The 24415-nt window shown below is 40.6% G+C and overlaps 1 protein-coding gene and 2 long non-coding RNA genes across 3 annotated transcripts in view; 2 read left to right on the top strand and 1 right to left on the bottom strand.

Moving 5' to 3' along the window:
• Positions 1–3248: 3248 nt before the first annotated feature.
• LOC126984531 (heterogeneous nuclear ribonucleoprotein A1, A2/B1 homolog) overlaps positions 3249–24415 on the top strand; it is a 28487-nt gene continuing 7320 nt past the window's right edge. The window contains 9 exon segments of the mRNA XM_050838249.1: positions 3249–3368; positions 13642–13704; positions 16875–17093; positions 17938–17954; positions 18247–18364; positions 18856–18988; positions 22146–22334; positions 23208–23285; positions 24006–24311. Of these exon segments, the coding sequence (XP_050694206.1) occupies positions 3354–3368; positions 13642–13704; positions 16875–17093; positions 17938–17954; positions 18247–18364; positions 18856–18988; positions 22146–22334; positions 23208–23285; positions 24006–24311 (1138 nt within the window). The 5' untranslated portion in view covers positions 3249–3353.
• Positions 3847–7867, top strand: LOC126984534 (uncharacterized). Its single transcript, XR_007736983.1, has 3 exons — positions 3847–6029; positions 6143–7646; positions 7719–7867. It is a non-coding gene; the product is annotated as an uncharacterized LOC126984534 (long non-coding RNA).
• On the bottom strand, positions 13992–15231 carry LOC126984535 (uncharacterized). Its single transcript, XR_007736984.1, has 2 exons — positions 14901–15231; positions 13992–14819 (listed from the first exon to the last, which is right to left on the bottom strand). It is a non-coding gene; the product is annotated as an uncharacterized LOC126984535 (long non-coding RNA).

Genomic DNA, 24415 nt, shown 5'->3' with positions numbered 1-24415 from the left:
CTCCTTTTCTTCATCCACTTATTTATTTTCCTCCTCTCCTTTTCCTCCTTTTCTTCATCCACTTATTTATTTTCCTCCTCTCCTTTTTCCTCCTTTTCTTCATCCACTTATTTATTTTCCTCCTCTCCTTTTTCCTCCTTTTCTTCATCAACTTACTTATTTTCCTCTTCTCCTTTTTCCTCCTTTTCTTTATCCACTTATTTATTTTCCTCCTCTCCTTTTTCCTTCTTTTCTTCATCCACTTATTTATTTTCCTCCTCTCCTTTTTCCTCATTTTCTTCATCCATTAAGCTCTTTTCCTCCTCTCCTTTTTCCTCCTTTTCTTCATCCACTTACTTATTTTCCTCCTTTTCCTCATCCATCCATTTCCTTTTCCTGTTTTCTTTTCCTGGAGAGACGAAGACAGAGAGAAAACAGAGAAAACAACGAAAAGGAGGAAAAAAAATGAAACTAAGAAAACAAGAAGGAAAGGAGGAAAAAAAATGGGTGTATAGAAGAAAATATTTAGGATAAGAAAGAAGAAAAGGAGGAAAAAAGAAGAAGAGGAGGAGTACATGTGGAGGAAAAGGAGGAAAATATATTGACAAAGTAAGAAAAGGAGGAAAAAATAAGGAGACAAGGAAAACAAGAGGAAAAATACGTGTGTGGAAGACAAAAGGAAGACAAATAGAACGATAAAATGGGAAATAGTAATAGTTATAAAACACGAGAAGAGGAAAAAGAACAGGAAATAAAGGAAAAAAGGACAAATTATCGAAGAAGAGAGATAGAGGACGAAAAAGAGGAAAAGAGGACAAAAAAGAAGAAAAAAGAAAAGAAGAGGAAATTGAGGAATAGGGACAATTTAAGAGGACAAAAAGAGGACGAAAAAAGAAGAAAGAGGAAAGAAAAGGAAATAAAGGAAAAGGGACAAATTAAGAGGACAAAAAGAGGACAAAAAAGAAGAAAAAAGAAAAGAAGAGGAAATAGAGGAAAAAGGACAAATTAAGAGGACGAAAAAGAGGAAAAGAGGACAAAAAAGAAGACAAAAAGAGAAAAGAAAAGGAAATAAAGAAAAAGGACAAATTACGAGGACGAAAAAGAGGAAAAGAGGACAAAAAAGAAGGAAAAAGAGAGAAAAAAGAGGAAAATACGGAAAAGAAGAGGAAAAAAAGAGAAAAGAAGAAACTGAAGAAAAAAGAGGAAAATGCGAGAAAAAGAGGAAAAAAATAAGAAAATAAAGGAAAACAGAGATCAAAAAAGAACAAATTAAGAGGACAAAAAGAGGACGGAAAAGAGGAAAGGAGGACAAAAAAGAAGAAAAAAGAGGAAAATACGAAAAAAAGAGGAAAAATAAGAAAATAAAGGAAAACAGAGGTCAATAAAGAACAACTTAAGAGGACAAAAAGAGGACGGAAGAGAGGAAAAGAGGACAAAAGAGAAGAAAAAAAGGGAAAAAATACGGAAAAAATAAGAAAATAGAGGAAAACGGAGGACAATTAGAGAATAAAATAGAGGAGGAAAGAAAACTAACAAAGCAAACAAAGAACAAAAACGCCATATTTCATCTTAAAGGCAAATAAAAAACGCCATATTTAATTTTCTCTAAACTTCCTCCACGTTGAAACTCCCGCCATTGAATAGCTGCCCTGTCAACTTGGATCGTTTACCCCCCATATATCCCGCTAATTCATTCAATATTCCTCAAATTCATGCGTAAAAGCCTCCCATTTCATCATTAATCTATCACACAGGTGTCCGGGTACACGGTAATGCATGGCGGCCTCCCTGATAACGTTAGATAAGGAAATAAGGTAGAGATAAGTGTCACGTCCGGATGTTTGAATTTCCCGCGATAAAAGATGGTGATGCTCAAAGCTACCATATGATCGTAGTAAACATCGTATTTATTGTTTTCTAACCACATTGCTATACAACAAAGCATCGATACTTTACGAATAAAACGCTAACTTTAATTGTATAGCGTTATTGGTGCTTCTACGTCAGTTGTGTGGCTTTAAAACTAATAAATTCAATGCTATGCGTACGACAATCTAGCATTACTATCAATGACGTCATTTCCGTGTTCCAATGTTTCTTGCAAAGACAATACGCAAAAATACGCAATAATAAAACACCGTAAAATAACCAGAACTGTAGAGTAATAATATAATGAACTATATATAATTCAAAATCATAGAGAAAGGCATTGGACGACCGGGTGAATAAAATATTAGCATCTGCCACATCAGCATCTTTCCCTAAATTCGAAAAGTACGCCTTAACAAAACACTGTAATATAACCAAACACGTAAAATAACAAAATAATAATATAGATATCATTTATAAACCCAGAAAAAGCAAAACAAGAGTGCGGATGAATAAAATAACAACATCCGTCACACGAGCATCTTTGGAAAACCCTCCATGATGCCGGGCGTGACGTCACATCCGGGGCCTCATATTTATTCCATCAAAACTCAAAAACTAGAATTTATTGAAACTCCAAAAAATCACATAAGATATAAAATACAAGAATAAGATTGCGAGTGTAATTTCAGGTCTCAATAAAGTGTAATAACGGAGATAAATGGAGATATAGGAACAAGGGGGTGGAGCAGTGGTGCCAGATCTCCTTGCTCAGCCTCCCAAATTTGCCGCTTTCTAGCCCAATAACTGTTTCCTGCACCCAAAAACAGAAACATTTTATAGTTATCATTGCAATAGTTAATTTCTGATGTTTTTTGGCAGTTGTTATGCGTCAAAATATGTAGATACGATACTCAGAGTACAACAATCTGGCATAGGAGGGATGAGAATGGAGGGGATAGCGGCAACGGTGTAATATCGTCCTATCCAGCCTCCTACATTTACGAATTTCCAACCTAAAACTGCCTTTCACACCCACAAACCAAGATTTATTTATATTTATCGTTACAATAGTTAATTTTTGTCCGTAGATAAGCGTAAAAAAATAAATTACGATGCTTTAGTGATAACAATGTGGCACCATCGTAGAGAAGGGGATGCCGCCCACTGGTGCCGGTTTTCCTCCTCAAACCATCATATTTACCATTTTTCAACACTTCACAACTACCAAAATGCATACAAAACCAACAAATATGATAAGAAATACAAATAAGTCACGTTATTGGGGTGCAGGAGACATTATTTAGGGTGAAAAACGGGAAATATGAGAGGGTAAATACGGCAATCTGGCAACGCTGGACGGGTGGCGGGGGGGTAGGGTGGGGGAGGGGATGGCGGGAGCGGGGGAAGCAGCGGCATTATCATCCGAGCCATCGAGGAGGACGCCACGCCGCGGACCATTCCCTATTATTTCGCCATTAGGAGAGGACCCACGCGGACTTAAAATGGTAAAGGAGGAGGTGAGTTAATGGCGTCTCCCCTCGTGGCCGCAGACAACCCGGGGAGGCGGGGGTTTTGCCGCTATGGGTGGTTTTAATGTGCCGGCTTTTGCTATGGGGAGGATAGGCATCATGGCCGCCGGGTTCCATATCCAATTTTTCTATTTATCGTTTCTTAGCCATTTCCTGACCTCCCCTGACCCCATTTTGCCTATTTTCCCATGATATACCTTCCCTGTTACCCATTTACCCATGTGTCGGTTTCCCCATTCCCAATTTTCCGTTTTCCCAATTTCATTTCATTCCAATTTTGCGTTTTACCCATATTTTCCCATTCACTGACCCCCAATTACCCATTTCCCTGTGACTCCTTCCCCATATCCCATTTTTTTTTTTTTTTTTTTTTTTCATTTTTCATTGCTTTTCATTATTTACCTTCCTTGAGACTTATTTACCCATGTGACGCCTTCCCCATATCCCAGTTTTACATTTTCCCAATTTGATTTCATCCCAATTTTGCGTTTTACCCATACCCTGCCATTCCCTGACCCCCTATTACCCAATTTCCCATTATTTACCTTCCTTGAGACTTATTTACCCATGTGACTCCTTCCCCATATCCCAGTTTTACATTTTCCCAATTTGATTTCATCCCAATTTTGCTTTTTATCCATATCCTGCCACTCACTGACCCCCTATTACCCATTTCCCCATTATTTACCTTCCTCAAGACTTATTTACCCATGTGACGTCTTCCCCATATCCCAGTTTTACATTTTCCCAATTTGATTTCATCCCAATTTTGCTTTTTATCCATATCCTGCCACTCACTAACCCCATTTTACCCATTTCCCCATTATTCATCCTCCCCGTTATCCATGTGACGTCTTCCCCATATCCCAATTTTACATTTCAATTACATCCCAATTTTTGGTATACCAGTTTTTCCCCATTCCTGACCCCATTTTACCCATTTCCCAATTACCTTCCCCGTTACCCAGTTACCCATGGTTCGTCTTCCCCATATCCCATTTTCCAATTATTTTTTCATTCACAATCGTTAATTCTCCCATTTCGTTTCCTATTCCTTACTTTTGCCTATTTCCCTCTTCGTAACCAACCCTTCCCCCATTTACACAATTATTTCCCTTCCCGTCCATTATTTCCCAGATTTCCCCAATTCCCATTTTCGTGTATAGTTATTTTTCCATTTTGCAATTTCCCTATTTCCTATTTCCCTTCCCTTCACCTATGTACCCATGTGTTATCTTTCCTTTCCGTCTCCCCTATTTCAACCCCATTTCCGTTCGTCCATTCCTTCCCTTCCCGCCCTGTTACTAATTTCCCCATTCAAACTATTAATTCCACCTCTGCATTAATATCTAGTCCCCCAATTAGCCCATTAGCATAACCGTTGTCACGTGAAATATGCCGCGATTTATATATCAATTTATCCAAGTTACCCCTTGAATCGGGTTCCTATTAGCCCCATTTCACGTAATGTATCCCTTCTAAACCAATTAATTCCCTTCCTAACGAACTATTTCCCTATTCCAAGCAAGATATTCGGTAGTTTTCCTCCCCAATTTGAGATTTTCCCCATTTCGTTTTACCCCACGCGGTCCCATTACCCCATTCAAATACCTATTAACTATTCTCCCCCATTAATTCACCTATTATCCCCTATTTAATGGGTTATAAGAGGTTTAATCAATTCGTTTTATGCACAAAGGAATGTTTTAATGATTTTCTTTGTGTTCGTGCGTGTGTGCGCGTTTCCGTTAGGCCTACCTCCATGGTTAGGCCTATTAGTGCTTTTTTTCAGTGTTATTTTTGTTTTATTTTGCCCGTGTGCGTTTTTGTGGAGTCGTGTACGTGTTTGTGTGCGTTTTTTTTTTATAGTGAGCCACGTGGCTGTGAGGGCGGTTTGTGTACACGTGGCAAGCTTGTGTGTGTGCGTATGTGCGTGTTGGCATATGGCGTGTGCGTTTCCGCGTAGATACACACACACACACACACACACACACGGGATTCTGGACGTATGTGTGTGTATAAATTGTGTACGTATTCTACTTAGATACGCACATGGAAGAGTGATTACGCACATGCGGCCTCACACACACACACACACACACACACACGCACACACACACCGGTAGCTCAGTGGTTAAAGCTCTGCGCTACCAAACGTCGCGGACTGGAAGACGGAGGTTCCAGTCCCACTCATACCGGGGATTTTCCACTACGATAACTTCTATTGACTTCTAACGCTTTGTATAACGACACACACACACACACACACACACACACACACACACACACAGCAGCGGGGTGGAGATGGATGAAGCCGCCAGTGATAGAGATCAATAGAGTGGATGCATATTTGAGTGGACATGGCTTGGGGTCAATGTGCCGGGTCCTGAGGGCGAGGGAGTGCTGGAACAGGGAGACTGGCTGACCTTTGTGGCCTGGTGATGCTCTTCAGAAAGGGATGGGATGGGAGATAAACGGTATTGGAATATATTAAGGGTAAGGAAGTTATTGTCAGACTGAAGTGTATCGTTTTAACAAGGATAGAGAAAGAACAGGATAATAACATAATAGCATAGGGAGTCTGCAAGAGGCGTAATGGGATGGGAGATAAGACAGTATAGGAATGTCTGAAGGGTAATGGAGCTATACGTATCGTTTTAACAAGGATAACCGAGAAAGAACAGCATAGGGAGACTGCAAGAGGCCAAATGTGATGGGAGATAAGACAGTATTGGAATGTCTGAAGGGTAATGGAGCTATAGACTAATGTATCGTTTTAACAAGGATAACAGAGAAAGAACAGCATAGGGAGACTGCAAGAGGCCTTATGTGATGGGAGATAAGACAGTATTGGAATCTATGAAGGTTAAGGAAGATATAAACTGACTAATGTATCGTTTTAACAAGGACATGAGAGAAAGAATGTGAACAGGATAGGATGGGAGAGAGTAGTGTTTCAGCTTAACAAGGAGAAGGATGTGAAAGGGATAGGACAAGGGAGGATTGATAGATTAGGATTGGAATATATCAGGGAACGGAGAGGAAGGAACGGATGGGATAGAATGACACTTGGTATTTCAGCTTAACAAGGAGAAGGATGTGAAAGGGATAGGACAAGGGAGGATTGATAGATTAGGATTGTAATATCAGGGAACGGAGAGGAAGGAACGGATGGGATAGAATGACACTTGGTATTTCAGCTTAACAAGGAAAAGGAAGGATGTGAAAAGGATTGGACAAGGGAGGATTGATAGATTAGGAGGATTGGAATATATCAGGGGAGGGAGAGGAAGGAAAGGAATAGATATGGATGAGATACGATGACAGACGGTTGGTATTTCAGCCTGACAAGGAAAGGAAATGGAAAGTAGATTAGATACATGGGAATAGAGGGAGATAGATGATAGACAGGAAGCTGGACCAATACTACTCCCCCCCCCCCCATTTCCTTTCATAGCCCACACCTGCGACTTCTCTTAATATATTCACAGGTGTTCAGAGCATACTACACCATTTACTACTACTACTACAAGCTTTCTTTGTGTGTGTTTACTTATGTAGCTAAATTTAGAGGATGGGAAGGGAGGAGGAGGAGGAGGAGAAGAGAAGGGAATGGAAGGAAGGAAGGAAGGAGGGGAGGAAGACTATGGCAAATTAAAGGGAGAAAGAAAATGAAAAGTTAAAGAAAAGATGGAGATAATTAGAGAAAGGAAGAAAGAATAAGAGGAAGGGAAGGAAGACAAAGAAAAGTAAAGAAGAAATTAGTTAAAAAAATAGAAAAAACAAATATTAAGAAGAGATGGAAAGCTTGATAAATAAGAGATGAAAATAGTTTATAATGAAGCTTCCATCGGTTCACATACATTAGCCAAACCATGTAATAATTAACCAAAGAATCAACCACATTTCTATCAGTTTTACAATAGCCCTCCCTGAAATAGTGCACCATAATAATCAACCACATTTCTTCCATCGGTTGATTTGCATTAGTCCGCCCTGAAATAGGTCCTTGTAACAATTAACCTCAAAATCAACCACATTCCATTGGTTGATTTACATTAGTCCGCCCTGAAATAGCTCCTCGTAATAACAAAATCAACCACATTCTTCCATTGGTTGACTTCCATTAGTCCTCCCTGAAATAGTCAACCACATTTCTTCCTTTGGTTGACTTGCATTAGTCCACCTGAAATAGCTCCCCGAAATAGTTAACCACAAAATCAACCACATTCCATTGGTTAACTTACATTAGTCCACCTGAAATAGGTCCCCAAAATAGTTAACCACAAAATCAACCACACTCCATTGGTTAACTTACATTAGTCCACCCTGAAATAGCTCCCCGAAATAGTTAACCACAAAATCAACCACATTCCATTGGTTAACTTACATTAGTCCACCCTGAAATAGCTCCCCGAAATAGTTAACCACAAAATCAACCACATTCCATTGGTTAACTTACATTAGTCCACCCTGAAATAGCTCCCCGAAATAGCTAACCACAAAATCAACCACATATTTTCCCTCGGTTGACTTGCATCAGTCCTCCCTGAATTAGCTCCCTGTAATCAACCACATTTTCCCTCGGTTGACTTGCATTAGTCCACCCGAAATAGCTCCTTGTAACAATCCACCACAAAATCAACCAAGTTTCTTCCATCGGTTAACTTATATTAGTCCACCCTGAAATAGCTCCTCTAATGATCAACCACAATATCAACCGCTACTTATTACACTCAACCACATGCAATCTCGCTCTCTAAGGTCACCTCTCTAATTCATAAACCCGCGATTGGTAGGATCTTTGAAGTTCCGAGATGACATTATCGTGACAAACCTATCAATTCCGAGGCGGTGTGACATTTCTGGACCTGTGATTTTGTACCAGTGTGCGCGCGCTTGTGTGTGTGCGTGTGTGTGGTATTTCAAACTCAATCGTAGTTTTCGTTCAACAACACTGATTGATTTGTCGTTTTTTTGCTTAGTTTTTCAAGAGTTTTGTTGAATTTTTGTTTGTTGCGCTATTTAATGATTGAGTTTGTGGTATGTCCAAGGAAGGAAGGGAGAGTGAAAGGGAAGGAAGACATCGCATTTTTAGCTTCTGTATTGTTAATTTATTCTTCACCGTCGTTGTGTGTTAAGTTTTCATGTTCTCGCTAGTACAAAAAAAGATTCCGGTACATTTTATCTTAAGTTAAGCTTGGTACATTTCGTCTAAGTTAAGCTTCCACTCTACCTACCTTGTTATTTTTGTTCACTCGCTCTTCGTTACTCATTTTCTGGTTTCCTTTGGGGGGTAGAAAACAGCGGCATTTCTCAACCAAATTTCGTTTCCACCAGAACTTGTATATATCCGTAATTTTTGTTCTGTATTACTCATTATTATTTTCCTGTTCCTTGTTCTTCATTATTCATTTTCTGGTTGCCTTTGGGTGGTAGAAAACAGCGGCATTTCTCAACCGAATTTAATTTCCACCATACTCATTTATTTCCTCATAACTACAAATTACTCACCATTATTTCGCTGTTCCTCGCTCTTTACTTTGTTACTCATTTTCTGGTTGCCTTTGGGGGGTAGAAAACAGCGGCATTTCTCAACCGAATTTAATTTCCACCATACTCATTTATTTCCTCATAACTACAAATTACTCACCATTATTTCCCTGTTCCCTCGGTCTTTACTTTATCATTCATTTTCTGGTTGCCTTCGGTGGTAGAAAACCGTCTTGTCAACCGAATTTCGTTTCCACAATACTCCTTTATTTCCTCATAACTACAAATTACTCCCCATTATTTCCCTGTTCCCTCGGTCTATATTATTCATTTTCTGGTTGCCTTTGGGTGGTAGAAAACAGCGGCATTTCTCAACCAAATTTCGTTCCACAATACTCCTTTATTTCCTCATTATTACATGTTACCATTATTTCCCTGTTCCCTCGGTCTATATTATTCATTTTCTGGTTGCCTTGGGTGGTAGAAAACCGGGATGTCTCAACCGAATTCAGTTTCCACCGGACATTTATTTCCTATCTTATTTTTTTTATTATTTATTTATTTTTTTTTTTTTTACCATATTTTTTCGTCCTTCCGAGGGTTGTCTGCAGCGGCGAGCAGTGGAGTCCATGGGCTCAAACCTGTTGTTGTGTTGTCGGCCTAACCAACTACCCCAGACCTATATAATTACCCTATGCTTCTTTGTAATTACCCTAAACAGCTATATAATTACCCTATGCTTCTATGCAATTTCCCTAAACAGCTATATATTTACCCTATGCTTCTATGTAACTACCCTAAACAGCTATTTAAATTCCCTATGCTAACATGATAATTGCACTTGTATTCCTACCCCAGACAGCTCTATAATTACCCTAGGCTTCTCTGTAATTACCCTAAAAAGCTGTTTAAATTCCCTATGCTAACATGATAAGTGCACTTTTTGTACTACTACCCCAGACAGCTCTATAATTACCCTAGGCTTCTCTGTAATTACCCTAAAAAGCTATTCAAATTCCCTATGCTAACATGAGAATTGCACTCATTGTATTACTACCCCAGACAGCTATATAATTACCCTATGCTTCTATATAATTACCCTAAACAGCTTTTTAAAGTCAATATGCTAACATGATAATTGCACTTAGATAATTGTATCACTACCCCAGACAGCCATATATTTACCCTATGCTTCTATATAATTACCCTAAAACAGCTATTTAAATTCCCTATGCTAACATGATAGCTTTTAGATCTTGAAGTATTATCCCTGAGAGCTACAACCCTATGCTTTTATGATCTTCCTGTCTATATTATGACCCTAAACAGCTAAATACTAACTTACGCCTCTATGATATTAGCCCATACATGTTCACTAACCCTGGATAACTATATATGTACTCTGCTACAGAATTACCCTATGCTTCTATGATATTCGTATTATGACCCTAAACAGCTGTATAGTTTTACCTTATGCTTCTATAAAACAGCTAAATATTTACCTTATGACTCTATAGTATTTCCCTGTACATGATAGTCTATCGACATTTTCAATCACTAACCTCTATGTAGACACTAAATTACTCACTCCAACCTTCATATTTTATTAGCATAGATTTATTTGCATTCACATCTACTTGCTTCGGTTCCAGTAATGTTTGGTAGTCAACCCAATTTATACCATACACATTTTATTTACATTTACTAAGTAGTGGTTTAGTCTTAACCTAATTTATCTATGATGTGCACTAGTATCCCTGTACAGCCCTTGTGTGGTGGTATTTGGTAAGCTTGGTTATTCATATATTTGGCTTATTTAACACGTTTTGGTCAGGTATGGTCTGCTAACTAATGCTGGTTTAGTATTTGTTGAGTTTAGTGGATAGTTTAACTTTCTGGGATGGAGATAGTCAGCTCACAACCGAGAGAGCCTGGGTTCGATTCCCGGGCGGAGTGGAAAGACTTGGGCGGTTTTTCCGATACCCTACGCCCCTGTCCACCCAGCAGTGAATGGGTACCAGGTATTATTCGGGGGTTGTGTCCCGTCTCCTGGCATCTGTTCCCTTTTATAATTCCTTCCCCTTCTGTCTCTCTGGCATTTGACCACAGATGTTGCGCCGGCTAAATGAAACTTTCCAACTTTTCCCTTCTATAATTCCTTCCCCTTCTGTCTCTCCGGCATATGACCACAGATGTTGCGCCGACTAAACGAAACTTTCCAACTTTACCCTTCTATAATTCCTTCCCCTTCTGTCTCTCCGGCATATGACCACAGATGTTGCGCCGACTAAACGAAACTTTCCTACTTTTCTTGGGAGTTAGTCAGAAGTGTTGATTTTTCAGTGGTCGACATCTTATACTCTTGATACAGAAAATTGGATTAAGTAACTATGACATTGTAAATCCAGTTGTCAAAAGGGATATAGAAAATTGACACACTAATTATCCACATCTTAAACAGGTTAAAAAACAGACAAACCAGCTCCTTTACTGTTGACTAATACCTCGGTTAGAATGTCTTTCATAAGCCTTCAACATTAGGGTGAGTTAGTGGCCTCAACCCCAAGAACATAAGGAGTCTGCAAGAGGCTGGTTGACCTATATAAGGCAGCTCCTGTACACTCAACCCCACCTTACCTCCCCATCCATGGCTTTATCTAACCTCTTCTTGAATGTATCTACAGCATTGGCACCCACAACATGGCTCCCAAGCCTGTTCCATTCGTCCACCACTCTATTTGTATACCAATTCTTGCCTGTGTCTTTGTTGAATCTGAATTTGTCGAACTTAAAACCATTGCTACGCGTCCTACCAGGCTCTTTAACTAACAAAATCTTAAAGCCCTTCATCCATTTATAGACTTCGATCAAGTCTCTTCGCAACCTTCGCCTTTCTAGAGAGTAGATTTAACTGGTTCAGCCTGTAGTGAGCATATCTTAGGGTTAAAACAGACAAACCAACCACTTTACTGCTGACAAGGACTAATACCATGGTTAAAATGTCTCACAAGCCTTGGACATTAGGGGGAGTTAGTGGCGTCAATGCAGTGTCACGTCTGGGCACACCTGAGCAGGAATAATGAGGCTTGTTAACGAGTCACAGGCGAGACACTGGCCACCTTGTTTACTCCTACCTGACGGACGAGTGTGACCATGTTTAATTCCATTCAATGATTAATGGCCGTGGGGCTTGGAAGTCATGTTGGCCGAGGATGACGAGGCTAGTGAGGTTTGGTCAGCCCGGTAGCAGCAGGGATCATGTTTCGTAATGGTCCCTCTAAGCGAGAATAATGAGAAAAAAATCGTCACTCGCTCAAACCATTTCATTATATATAAACGCATTTGTGATCAGTTTATGGATCTTCTATTTTTTGGGGGTTTGTATCATGGCACAAATTTGGCCCGTCGCTGCTACCGGGTTAAGTTTGCAGAAGCAGACGTGTTAGTAAGGCCTGTCTTGTTGGATGCTGTCAGATCTCACCTCGGTTAAGCTGTTAGAGGTCATTTAACCCATTAGCAGCAACGGGCCGAATCTGTGGCTTTACCATGTAGCTATGATGGGCCAAATTTGTGGCTTTACCATGTAGCTGTGACGGGCCAAATTTGTGGCTTTACCGTGTAGCAGCGACGGGCCAAATTTGTGACTTTACCATGTAGCAGTGACGGGCCAAATTTGTGGCTTTACCGTGTAGCAGCGACGGGCCAAATTTGTGGCTTTACTGTGTAGCTGCGACAGGCTAAATTTGTGGCTTTACCGTGTAGCTGCGATGGGCTAAATTTTTGCCATGATATAAAACCCCCAAAATAGATGATACATAAACTGATCACAAATGCTTTGATATATATTATGAAATGGTTTGCGTGAGTGATGATTTTTTTCATTCTCGCGTAGAGGGAAGGGCCTTTAAGCAACATGATCCCGGCAGCTACCAGCGAGTTAAGGAGTTACAGCAAATAAACTTGAAATACAAAGGTGTTGGCGGAAGTGGTTAGTTACATAAATAAAATATGGATAGTGTTACATAGACATAGATGGGGTACAGTATTACATAGAAGAGATATAGGTCTGTATTTTAAGACTTTCGCTTCTCACTTCAACAATTTCTAAAGGTCAGTGAGGGGATCAGTCTGGTTCTATTGAGTGTTTCTGTAGATTCAGGGCATGGAACAAGGGTCAAACTACCACCAGGGCCATAAAACTACTTCTGGAAATGCCCAAAACTCCTACGAAATCCTTGTCAAATATGTGAACTTTAACGACGAAATGATTAGTAATACAGCTCCCTCCACCCGTCCCATTGCTCCCATCCCGCCCATCCCATCCCATCCCATCCCATCACACTTCCTCACTCACAAAGGGTCTACATAATTCACCCCGGTCAGCACCAAATCTAACCGCCAGGGAACTATTCTTAACATGTGAAGGTGAACCAGGTGTGTGTGATCCTGTACCTTCCTTCCCTGGGCCATGTTCCACCCCTTGACGGCCCCTAGTGGTCCATGAGAGGGGGCCATAGTGTGTGTATGCTATGATTATGTGGACTTCTGACCCTGTTTGGTGGTGGGAGGTATTGGCATGGCCCTGTCTGGTGATGATGAGGGCCATGCTGTGTTTGTTTCATGGCCCATCTTGACAGTGTTGGGTCTTGTTATGGCCCTGTGTTTTTTGGGAGGGCCGTGATTGGTGTTGACGCCATGGCCCGTGGTGGTGGTGGTGGTGGTGGTGGTAGTGGTGGTGCTGACCCTCGCCTGTCATTGTCTCCCACAGTACGAGGACGACATGGGAGATGGCCACTCCGGGCACGCCAGCAGAGGCCGCGGGGACCACTCAGTAAGTCCTCCGGCCCCTTGTGCTTCAATGGCCTCACTCCTGTCCCTCAGACCATGCATTGACATCACATAACATCATCTGCCTTCTTATTTAGACCATGCATTGACCATAACATCATTTCTTTATCATAACATCATTCCTTTTTAATTTAGACCATCCATTGACATCATAACATCATTCCTTTTTAATTTAGACCATCCATTGACATCATAACATCATTCCTTCTTAATTTAGACCATGCATTGACATCATAACATCATTCCTTCTTATTTAGACCATGCATTGACATCATAACATCATTCCTTCTTATTTAGACCATGCATTGACATCATAACATCATTCCTTTTTAATTTAGACCATCCATTGACATCATAACATCATTCCTTTTTAATTTAGACCATCCATTGACATCATAACATCATTCCTTTTTAATTTAGACCATCCATTGACATCATAACATCATTCCTTTTTAATTAAGACCATACATTGACATCATAACATCATTCCTTCTTAATTAGACCATACATTGACATCATAACATCTGCCTTTTAATTTAGACCATCTATTGACATCATAACATCATTCCTTCTTAATTTAGACCATCCATTGACATCATAACATCATTCCTTTTTAATTTAGACCATCCATTGACATCATAACATCTTCCTTTTTAATTTTGACCATGCATTGACATCATAACATCATTCCTTTTTAATTTAGACCATCCATTGACATCATAACATCATTCCTTTTTAATTTAGACCATCCATTGACATCATAACATCATTCCTTTTTAATTTAGACCATCCATTGACATCATAACATCATTCCTTTTTAATTTAGACCATCCATTGACATCATAACATCATTCCTTTTTAATTAGACCATCCATTGACATCATAACATCATTCCTTTTTGAATTTCGACCATGCATTGACATCATAACATCATTCCTTTTTAATTTAGACCATACATTGACATCATAACATCATTCCTTTTTAATTTAGACCATGCATTGACATCATAACATCATTCCTTTTTAATTAAGACCATACATTGACATCATAACATCATTCCTTCTTAATTAGACCATACATTGACATCATAACATCTGCCTTTTAATTTAGACCATCCATTGACATCATAACATCATCTGCCATTTTATTTAGACCATCCATTGACATCATAACATCTACCATTTAATTTTCCGTCCCTGAAAAAGTCTTACCATCGCTGTTTGCAATTTTCCTTACCCATGTTTTTCTTCCTCTGCTTCTGTGACCTTTCCTTCCTGCCGTCACTAATAATCTGCTTCCATCAATATAGTTTTCTCTCATTTAGATTTTGTTTTTAAAGTGTATTCTGCCCCGCATTCGTTGATTCGGTCTTCCACTGAAAGAAAAAAGCATTATTAAAAGCCATTATTTAAAAATCCATTATTTAAAAACCCATTATTAAAAACCCATTATTAAAAAACCCATTATTAAAAAACCCATTATTAAAAACCCATTATTAAAAACCCATTATTAAAAAAAACATTATTAAAAAATCCATTATTAAAAATCCATTATTAAAACCCATTATTAAAAAAACCATTATTAAAAAATCCATTATGAAAAATCCATTATGAAAAATCAACTATTAGAAATGCATTATTAAGAAGTACATTATTAAAAATCCATTGTGAAAAACCCATTATTAAAACCCATTATTCCTCTTTCTCTACTTTTTAAAGAACCCATTATTAAAAAATCCATTATTAAAAAGTCCATTATTAAAACCCATTATTCCTCTTTCTCTACCATAAAAAAAAATTGACAATCCTTGCCTTCATATCTCTCTTCCGAAGCCCTTAATTCCTCTCCACAACCTTGCATGTTCTGTGTTGACGTTTTTACTCAGCCAACCTTGAAACATTGCTTGACTTGCCTCTTCCTCTACTGTAAAAAAAAATAGAAAATAAAAATGAAAAATTGATAAAAATACATAGTCGAAATCTGTACGTTCATACTGCCCTTCCCAAATCCATTATTCCTCCACAACCTTGCATGTTTTGTGTTGATGTTGTTACTCAGCCAACCTTGGAACATTCCTCACCTTACTCACAACCTTGCCTGTCTTGTGTTGACCTTTTTACTCAGCCAACCTCCGGCATATGGCCACAGATGTTGCGCCGACTTAACGAAACTTTCCAACTTTTTACTCAGCCAACCTTGAACCATTGCTAGACTCACTCACAAGCTTGCATGTCTTTACTCAGCCAGCCTTGAACCATTCCTCGACTTAGCCTTACTTCAGCAATGCACATATCCACTGGGCTATTCAGAATGAGGTGGTTGTGAGGGCAGGAGGGTGGAGGGGTGGGCATGAAAACAAAAAAAAATAGTTGGAAGCATATCATTGACCGTCTAATCACATTAACGTTATAAAGAAAATGCAACGGGAAATTAGCTTAACGATACTTGCCTTGCTTTATTGATGACACTTGACTGGGTGCTAATGCCTGCCTAAAAAATTAAATACAAAAATAATAAAAAGTAATTGCATTTTAGTCGAAGTTTTATTTATGCTTCATCTTATATGTTCGGCTGAAGTGAGAGAGGAGGAGGAGGAGGTAGACAGGACACACACCTTCCCTATCCTAATCCCTTTCCTTTCCCGGCCTCAACACACTATCCCATCCCTTTCCTTTCCCCTCCGAATGCTATCCTAACCCCTTCTAATCACCCCAAATACTATTCAAACTTTGTCCACCCCTTCCTCCACCATGCCCCCTAACCTCTCTCAATCCCTTTCCTTTCCCCTCCCAATGCTATCCTCAATCCCTTTCCTTTCCCCTCCCAATGCTATCCTAACCCCTTCTAATAACCCCCAATACTATCCAAAATTTCTCCCCTAACCCCAGTCAATCCCTTTCCTTTCCCCTCCCAAAGCTATCCTCTCAATCCCTCTCATTCCCCCTCTCCCAATACTATCCTAACCCCTTCTAATAACCCCCAATACTAACCAGAATCTGTCTCTCCCTCTACTGCACCCCCTAACCCCTCTCAATCCCTTTCCTTTCCCCTCCTAATGCTATCCTAACCCCCTCGAATCACCCCCAATACCATCCAAAATTTATCCCCCCGCCCTCTTCTGCACCCCATAACCCCTCTCGTCCCCCCTCACAGGAGCACTCTGAGCCGGAACAGATGCGGAAGCTCTTCATCGGAGGGCTGGACTACCGCACCACCGACGACAGCCTTAAGGCCTACTTCGAGCAATACGGCGAGATCGTGGACGTTGTTGTGATGAAGGACCCCAAGACCAAGCGCTCCCGTGGATTCGGCTTCGTGGCTTTCTCCCAGGCTTATATGGTGGATGAGGCACAGAAGAACAGGCCCCACAAGGTAAGGGAGGAGGGCCGATTGTATGTGGGTGCTGGTGCGCGGTTCGGTGAGCTGTTTATGGGGGTCTAAGCGAGCACTTAAAAAAAAAGAGGTTCCTGTTTCTCCATTTATTAGAAATTCAAGTTTGATTTTTAGTTTTCGGCGTTTAGATTGACTCAACAGGACAGTTTTATTAGCTCATAGATTAACTAAGATACAACTTAATTTTTTTAGTTTATGGATTGATAAATAATTTGTTTTAATTCAGCTAGAAATAATTTTTAGTATATTAATTTCCTGAGATTTTTAACCCATACATATTGACCTTAGAACACAGTTTCCTTATCTAGTAGACTAACTTTACATACAAAAACTCCAACAACTTAAAAGACAAGCCCCTAAAACTACAAATAATAAAAATAAGCCAAAACAAATAATAAAAACCTAATAAAATTGCTTCAACAAGGTGGAAATCAAGAGAGAGAGAGGTCGAATAAAAGATAATATTTACACCCGCAGATCGATGGGCGTTCCGAATACAATTGGTTAAACAAGGTGGAAATAGAGAGAAAGAGGTCAAATAAAAGATAATATTTACACCCACAGATTGATGGGCGTTCCAAATAAAATTGCTTAAACAAGGTGGAAATCAAGAGAGAAAGAGGTCAAATAAAAGATAATATTTACACCCACAGATCGATGGGCGTTCCGAATACAATTGCTTAAACAAGGTGGAAATAGAGAGAAAGGTCGAATAAAAGATAATATTTACACCCACAGATCGATGGGCGTTCCGAATAAAATTGCTTAAACAAGGTGGAAATAGAGAGAAAGGTCGAATAAAAGATAATATTTACACCCACAGATCGATGGGCGTTCCAAGTAAAATTGCTTAAACAAGGTGGAAATAGAGAGAAAGGTCGAATAAAAGATAATATTTACACCCACAGATCGATGGGCGTTCCGAATAAAATTGCTTAAACAAGGTGGAAATAGAGAGAAAGGTCGAATAAAAGATAATATTTAAACCCACAGATTGATGGGCGTTCCGAATAAAATTGCTCAAACAAGGTGGAAATAGAGAGAAAGGTCGAATAAAAGATAATATTTACACCCACAGATTGATGGGCGTTCCAAATAAAATTGCTTAAACAAGGCGGAAATCAAGAGAAAGGTCGAATAAAAGATAATATTTACACCCACAGATCGATGACGAGATTGGCAAGCCCGAGGCCGGCGTGACAGTCAAGAAGCTCTTCGTGGGCGGCATCAAGGACGACGTGGACGAGGACGTGAGTGTTAGCTGTGTGTGTCTGGGAGGAGGAAGTGTAGTGCCGAGGACTGGCTTTCCCATCGTGCCAGTTATGGGTTTGATTCCTGGCACTCATAAACTCATTCTGGGTCTGGATTGATATCTTGTGTGGTTCATAAAAGTGGTATAGTGAAGAGGATTTTGGGCAACACAGGAGGAGTTCTTTGTATTGAGCTTTCATTTGTATTAAATTTTGATTCGTTTTCTTTACTTTATTGATTTCATTCACTTATTTCCAGTCATTTCTTTCAATTGTCTATTTCAATATCATTTTTACAATCATTATTTCATTCATTTTGATACATTGATTTACTTCATTTGCTTATTTCAGCATTTCCACAGTCATTACAATGTCATTTTTACACTTTCATGCATGTTTTATATTTTTCCCTTATTCATTGTTTACCACGCACAAACTTACAAACATCCAGTCACTTCACGCCGCACCCTAAGCTAACCTCTCGCCCCCAGGACCTGCGCGAGACCTTCAGTCAGTTCGGCAACGTGGTGTCTGTGAGCATTCCCACCGAGAAGGAGTCTCAGAAGAAGCGCGGGTTCGCCTTCGTGGAATTCGAGGACTATGACGCGGTGGACAAGGCCTGCTGTGAGTACCTTTGTGAGTGTGTATGCGTGTTTGTTGTGGTGGTGGCGGAGGGGGAAGGGCGGGCGGGAGGGGGGTGGCGGGTTACGGATAGGGATCTGGGTTGACAGGTTGGTTGGGCACCTTAACATAAATTTTGGAGCTTCAGGAATGTTTTGTTATCGTTTTTCGAGGGTGCGTCTGCTAAGGAAAGAAGGGAGAAGAGTAGGAGAGAGAAGGGAGAGTAGAGTAAGTGAGGAAGAGAGACAGAAAAAAAAAGAGCAGTATAGGTTTGGTAAGGAGAGAGCAGGGAAGGAGAGTTAGCAAGTGAGAGAGAAGGGAGCATTAACAGGAAGTGGAGAAAATAGAGAAAAGAATGAAGATAGAGATGGAAAGGAAGGAAGGAGGAAAAAAATAGCAAACAGAAGACAAGAAAAAGGGAGACGGAACAAAGGGAGGGAGTAGATCTATTTCCAGTACCCATGTCTTTGTCTAGAAGAGGAGTCAGGAAGGAGGAGGAGGAGGAAGACTGGAAAAAACATGGAGAGAGGAGACAAAATGGATGGAGTAAGGAAAGAAAGAACAAAGGAAGGAAGTAGGTCAATTTCCAGTACCCGTCTTGTGTTAGGAGAGGAGAAGGAGAGGGAGGGGAGGAGGAAAATGGATGGAGTAAGGAAAGAAAAGAACAAAGGAAGGGAGTAGGTCAGGAGGAGGAGGAGGAAAACTGGAAAAAACATGGAGAGAAGAGACCAAATGGATGGAGTAAGGAAAGAAAGAACAAAGGAAGGGAGTAGGTCAATTTCCAGTACCCATGCCTTTGTCTAGAAGAGGAGTCAGGAAGGAGGAGGAGGAGGAAGACTGGAAAAAACATGGAGAGAGGAGACAAAATGGATGGAGGAAGGAAGGAAAGATCAAAGGAAGGGAGTAGGTCAATTTTCAGTACCCGTCTTTGTGTAGGAGTGGAGTCAAGAAGGAGGAGGAGGAAAACTGGAAAAACATGGAGAGAGGAGACAAAATGGATGGAGTAAGGAAAGAAAGAACAAAGGAAGGGAGTAGGTCAATTTCCAGTACCCGTCTTTGTTTAGGAGTGGAGTCAAGGAGGAGGAGGAAAACTGGAAAAACATGGAGAGAGGAGACAAACTGGATGGAGGAAGGAAGAAAAGAACAAAGGAAGGGAGTAGATCAATTTCCAGTACCCGTCTTTGTCTAGGAGTGGCATTAGAAAGGGCGGAAGGAGGAGAAGGAGGGGGCTAAAAGTGTTCCATTATTCAAACCAGTCCGTTAGTTTAGCCTCAAGTTCACAGTGACCTTTCCCGGCGCTGAATAATTTGTGGCGCTCGGCTGGGCTGGCGGATCGACTGCCCTGCCTCGCCGCGCCTTCCCGAGACTTTAATCAATTTTACGAGGGTTGCCGGAAGCGATTTTGGGGTTTTCGGGTTTATTTTGGGTTAGTTTTTGGGGGTTTTGTTAGGTTGGTGTGTGGGTATTAGTGTTTTGTTTTAGTATTTCGTTTTAGGTAATTTCCAGAGATAGTTTAGTTTGCTGTGTAGATTTTAATGTTAGTTTTAGTATTGATGTTTGTAGGTAGTTTTTAGGGGTGGGTCTTGGGGTCTGTTAAATTGATGTGTAGAATTTGTTTTAATATTTTCATCTTCTCTTGCAAGCTGATTTAATTCTGTATTCATAGACTTGTTTGGTGACTTGCAGAATTAGAAAGTAAATAAATTAATTGTTGCGTATTCCTCAAGTCTTATTTTATGTGTAGAATGAGTTTTTGAAGTTGTAACGATTGAGGAATTGCATTACTGTTAAATTTAAGAAGTGATCATACCTTTGTTTGATTTGCAGTGATCAAGTTAACTTCTGAAATATTTACCAGTTCTTTTGCCTAACCTTTTCCTTCACTAATAATAACCTAATCTCTTGCATTTACTTAAAATTCTGAAAACTGATACTTTGTGCTTTGATCAAGTTAACTTCTGAAATATTTACAGTATAGTCATTTGATATCTTTGATCCATTTTGCATTCACATGAGAAAGTTCCCAATTAACAGCTTGCATTTAGTATTTTGAGAGTATACTTTGCCTTATTTTGTCATTTCCTTATTCAGTATCACATATCCTAAATCTCAACAACCCAGTTCTTTTGCCTAACCTTTTCCTTCACTAATCCCTAACCCTAATCCTTGCATTACCGTTAAATTTGCGAACTGATTTCTCTTACCTTTGTGCTTTGATCAAGTTAATCTCTGAAATATTTACAGTATAGTCATTTGATATCTTTGATCCATTTTGCATTCACATGAGAAAGTACCCAATTAACAGCTTGCATTTAGTATTTTGAGAGTATACTTTGCCTTATTTTGTCATTTCCTTATTCAGTATCACATATCCTAAATCTCAACAACCCAGTTCTTTTTCCTTCACTAATCCCTATCCCTAATCCTTGCATTTCCGTTAAATTTGCGAACTGATTTTTCTTACCTTTGTTTAATTTGCATTATTCAAGTTAACTTCTACAATATATATAGTCATTTGATATCTGTGATCCATTTTGCATCCACATGAGAAAGTTCCCAATTAACAACCAGCATTCAGTATTTTGAGGGTATATTTTGCATTATTTTGTCATTTCCTTATTCAGTATCACATATCCTAAATCTCAACAACCCAGTTCCTCCACAATACCCTATTCTGTATCCCTCCCTCATTCCATTTTCTTCACTCCTTTGTTTTCCTTTTCCATTCTTTTTCCTTATGTTCTCATCAGTTTTCCCTATCGCATTCCCTCTTCTTCCCTTCATTGTTTTCCTTTCCTTCATTCTTTTCCTCCGTGTAATCCATCTCCATTTCCTCTTGCCCTTCTCTCCTCCATCCCTTGCCTAATGTCCCTTTCTTCCTTCCCTTCTGTGCACAAGTTTTTCCCCAGCATCTCCCTTACCTAACGTGCCTTCCTTCCCTTCCGCGCACAAGTTTTCTCCTCCATTTCCTCTTGCCCTTCCCCCCACCATCTCCCTTACCTAATGTCCCTTCCTTCCCTTCTGTGCACAAGTTCTTCCCCACCATCTCCCTTACCTAACGTCCCTTCCTTCCCTTCTGTGCACAAGTTTTCCCCCTCCATTTCCTCTCGTCCTTCCCCCCCACCATCTCCCTTACCTAACGTCCCTTCCTTCCCTTCAGTGCACAAGAACATCCAGCTGAAGGGCAAGCGCGTTGACGTCAAGAAGGCCCTCAGCAAGAACGAAATCCAGATGCAACAGCGCAACCGGATGGGCGGCATGGGTGGCATGGGACGTGGGGGTGGCAACGGCCCCTGGGCAGGCAACCGCAACGACAGCTGGGGCAACAACCAAGGTGGCGGATGGCAGGGTGAGTGAATGTGTGTGGATGACGCTAGGGAGTAGGCTGGGTGGGCGTGGATGGAGGTGGATGAGCGGGTGGATGTGGGTGTGTGGTTGAGTAGTTATGTGACGGGTGGTGTGCTTGTGGGTGAGTGGATGAGTGGGTGTGGGGTGGTGAGTGGGTGGCTGGGAGATCCTTGTTATGGGTTGATCAATGTATGCTGGTTTGTACGCCTGTATGCAACATATTTTTAAACTTTTCTCATTTTTATTATTACTATTTTATCATGTCCCTAAAGATACATTGGGGTCCTGATGCACTAATTTTAACCCTTTTATAAACCCTAAACAACCATGAGTGTGACCCTTGGAATATTTTAATCCGGTAGCAGTGAGGGGCCAAATTTGTGGCTTTACCGTTTTGCAGTGAGGGGCCAAATTTGTGGCTTTACCGTGTAGCAGTCAGGGGCAAATTTGTGGCTTTACCGTGTAGCAGTCAGGGGCAAATTTGTGGCTTTACCGTGTAGCAGTCAGGGGCAAATTTGTGGCTTTACCGTGTAGCAGTCAGGGGCCAAATTTGTGGCTTTACCGTGTAGCAGTGAAGGGCCAAATTTGTGGCTTTACCGTGTAGCAGTGAAGGGCCAAATTTGTGGCTTTACTGTTTAGCAGTGACGGGCAAATTTGTGGCTTTACTGTTTAGCAGTGAAGGGCCAAATTTGTGGCTTTACTGTTTAGCAGTGAAGGGCCAAATTTGTGGCTTTACCGTTTAACAGTGACAGGCCAAATTCGTGCCATGATATAAACCCCCAAAATAGATGATACATAAACTGATCACAAATGCTTTGATATATATTATGAAATGGTCTGTGAATGATGATTTTTTCTCATTTTTCTCGCTTAGAGGGATCCGCTGCTACCGGGTTAAGATCTGAACCTCATACTCAAAGCGAATACTTAGATACCCAACCAAAGTCTTCGTGTAGGTGTCCTGATATTCTCAAACCCTGAACTTAATCCCTTATAGACCCTAAACAACCATGAGTGACCCTTGAAATATTGAAAATCTGAAACTTACCCAAACTGATCTATTACAGTTGAATTCCCTACCAAAACCTCTATTGTTGGTGTCCTGATATTCTCAAACCCTGAACTTAATCCCTTATAGACCCTAAACAACCATGAGTGTGACCCTTGAAATATTGAAGATCTGAACCTCTTACCCAAACTGATCTATTACAGTTGAATTCCCTACCAAAACCTCTATTGTTGGTGTCCTGTTATTCTCAAACCCTGAACTTAATCCCTTATAGACTCTAAACAACCATGAGTGTGACCCTTGAAATATTGAAGATCTGAACCTCTTACCCAAACTGATCCATTATAGTTGAATTCCCTACCAAAACCTCTATTGTTGGTGTCCTGATGCACAACCTTAAATTCATCTACTTATAAACCCTAAACAAATGTGTGACCCTTGAAATATTGAAGATCTGAACTTCTTACCCATACTACCAAAACCTCTATTGTAGGTGTCCTAATGCACTGAACACCTAAGCTTCAATCCCTTTACAACCCCTAAACAACTGAACCTATAGAGTTTAATCCCCTATCCCCCAGAATTTATCCCTTACCAAATGTGGGCATGGAAACCCTAACACCTTGAACCCTTAGAGTTTAATCCCTTTCCTCCGTCCACCAGACAACCGCAGCGGATGGGGCAACCAAGGAAACTACGGCACCCCCAACCAGGGCGGACCAGGCGGGTACAACCAGGGTGGCTACGGCAACCAGGGTCCGTGGCAGGGCGGCCCCCCCAACAACCAGGGGTGGAACAACCAGGGTAACCAAGGATGGAACCCCCAAGCCAACAACTATGGCAGTACACCCAACAGCTGGGGACAAGGACCGAACGACTTTGGCAACAACTACGGGCAGAGTTACGGTGGCGGCCCCATGAGAAACCAGGGATACGGCCAGGCAAACCGCTCCACCCCATACAATGCTGGTGAGTATGGGGCAAGCGGAGGTGGTGGGAGTAGCGGGGGGAACAACGTGTCGGTGGTGAGTGGAGGACGGAGTTAGTGGTGGTGGTGATGTGTAGGTGTTAGG

This window comes from Eriocheir sinensis, chromosome 57 (assembly GCF_024679095.1).
Source record: "Eriocheir sinensis breed Jianghai 21 chromosome 57, ASM2467909v1, whole genome shotgun sequence".
In the NCBI taxonomy this organism is placed as follows: domain Eukaryota; kingdom Metazoa; phylum Arthropoda; class Malacostraca; order Decapoda; family Varunidae; genus Eriocheir; species Eriocheir sinensis.
The sequence above is the reverse complement of the archived record's forward strand: the minus strand, read 5'-3'. Positions and strand labels throughout refer to the sequence as shown.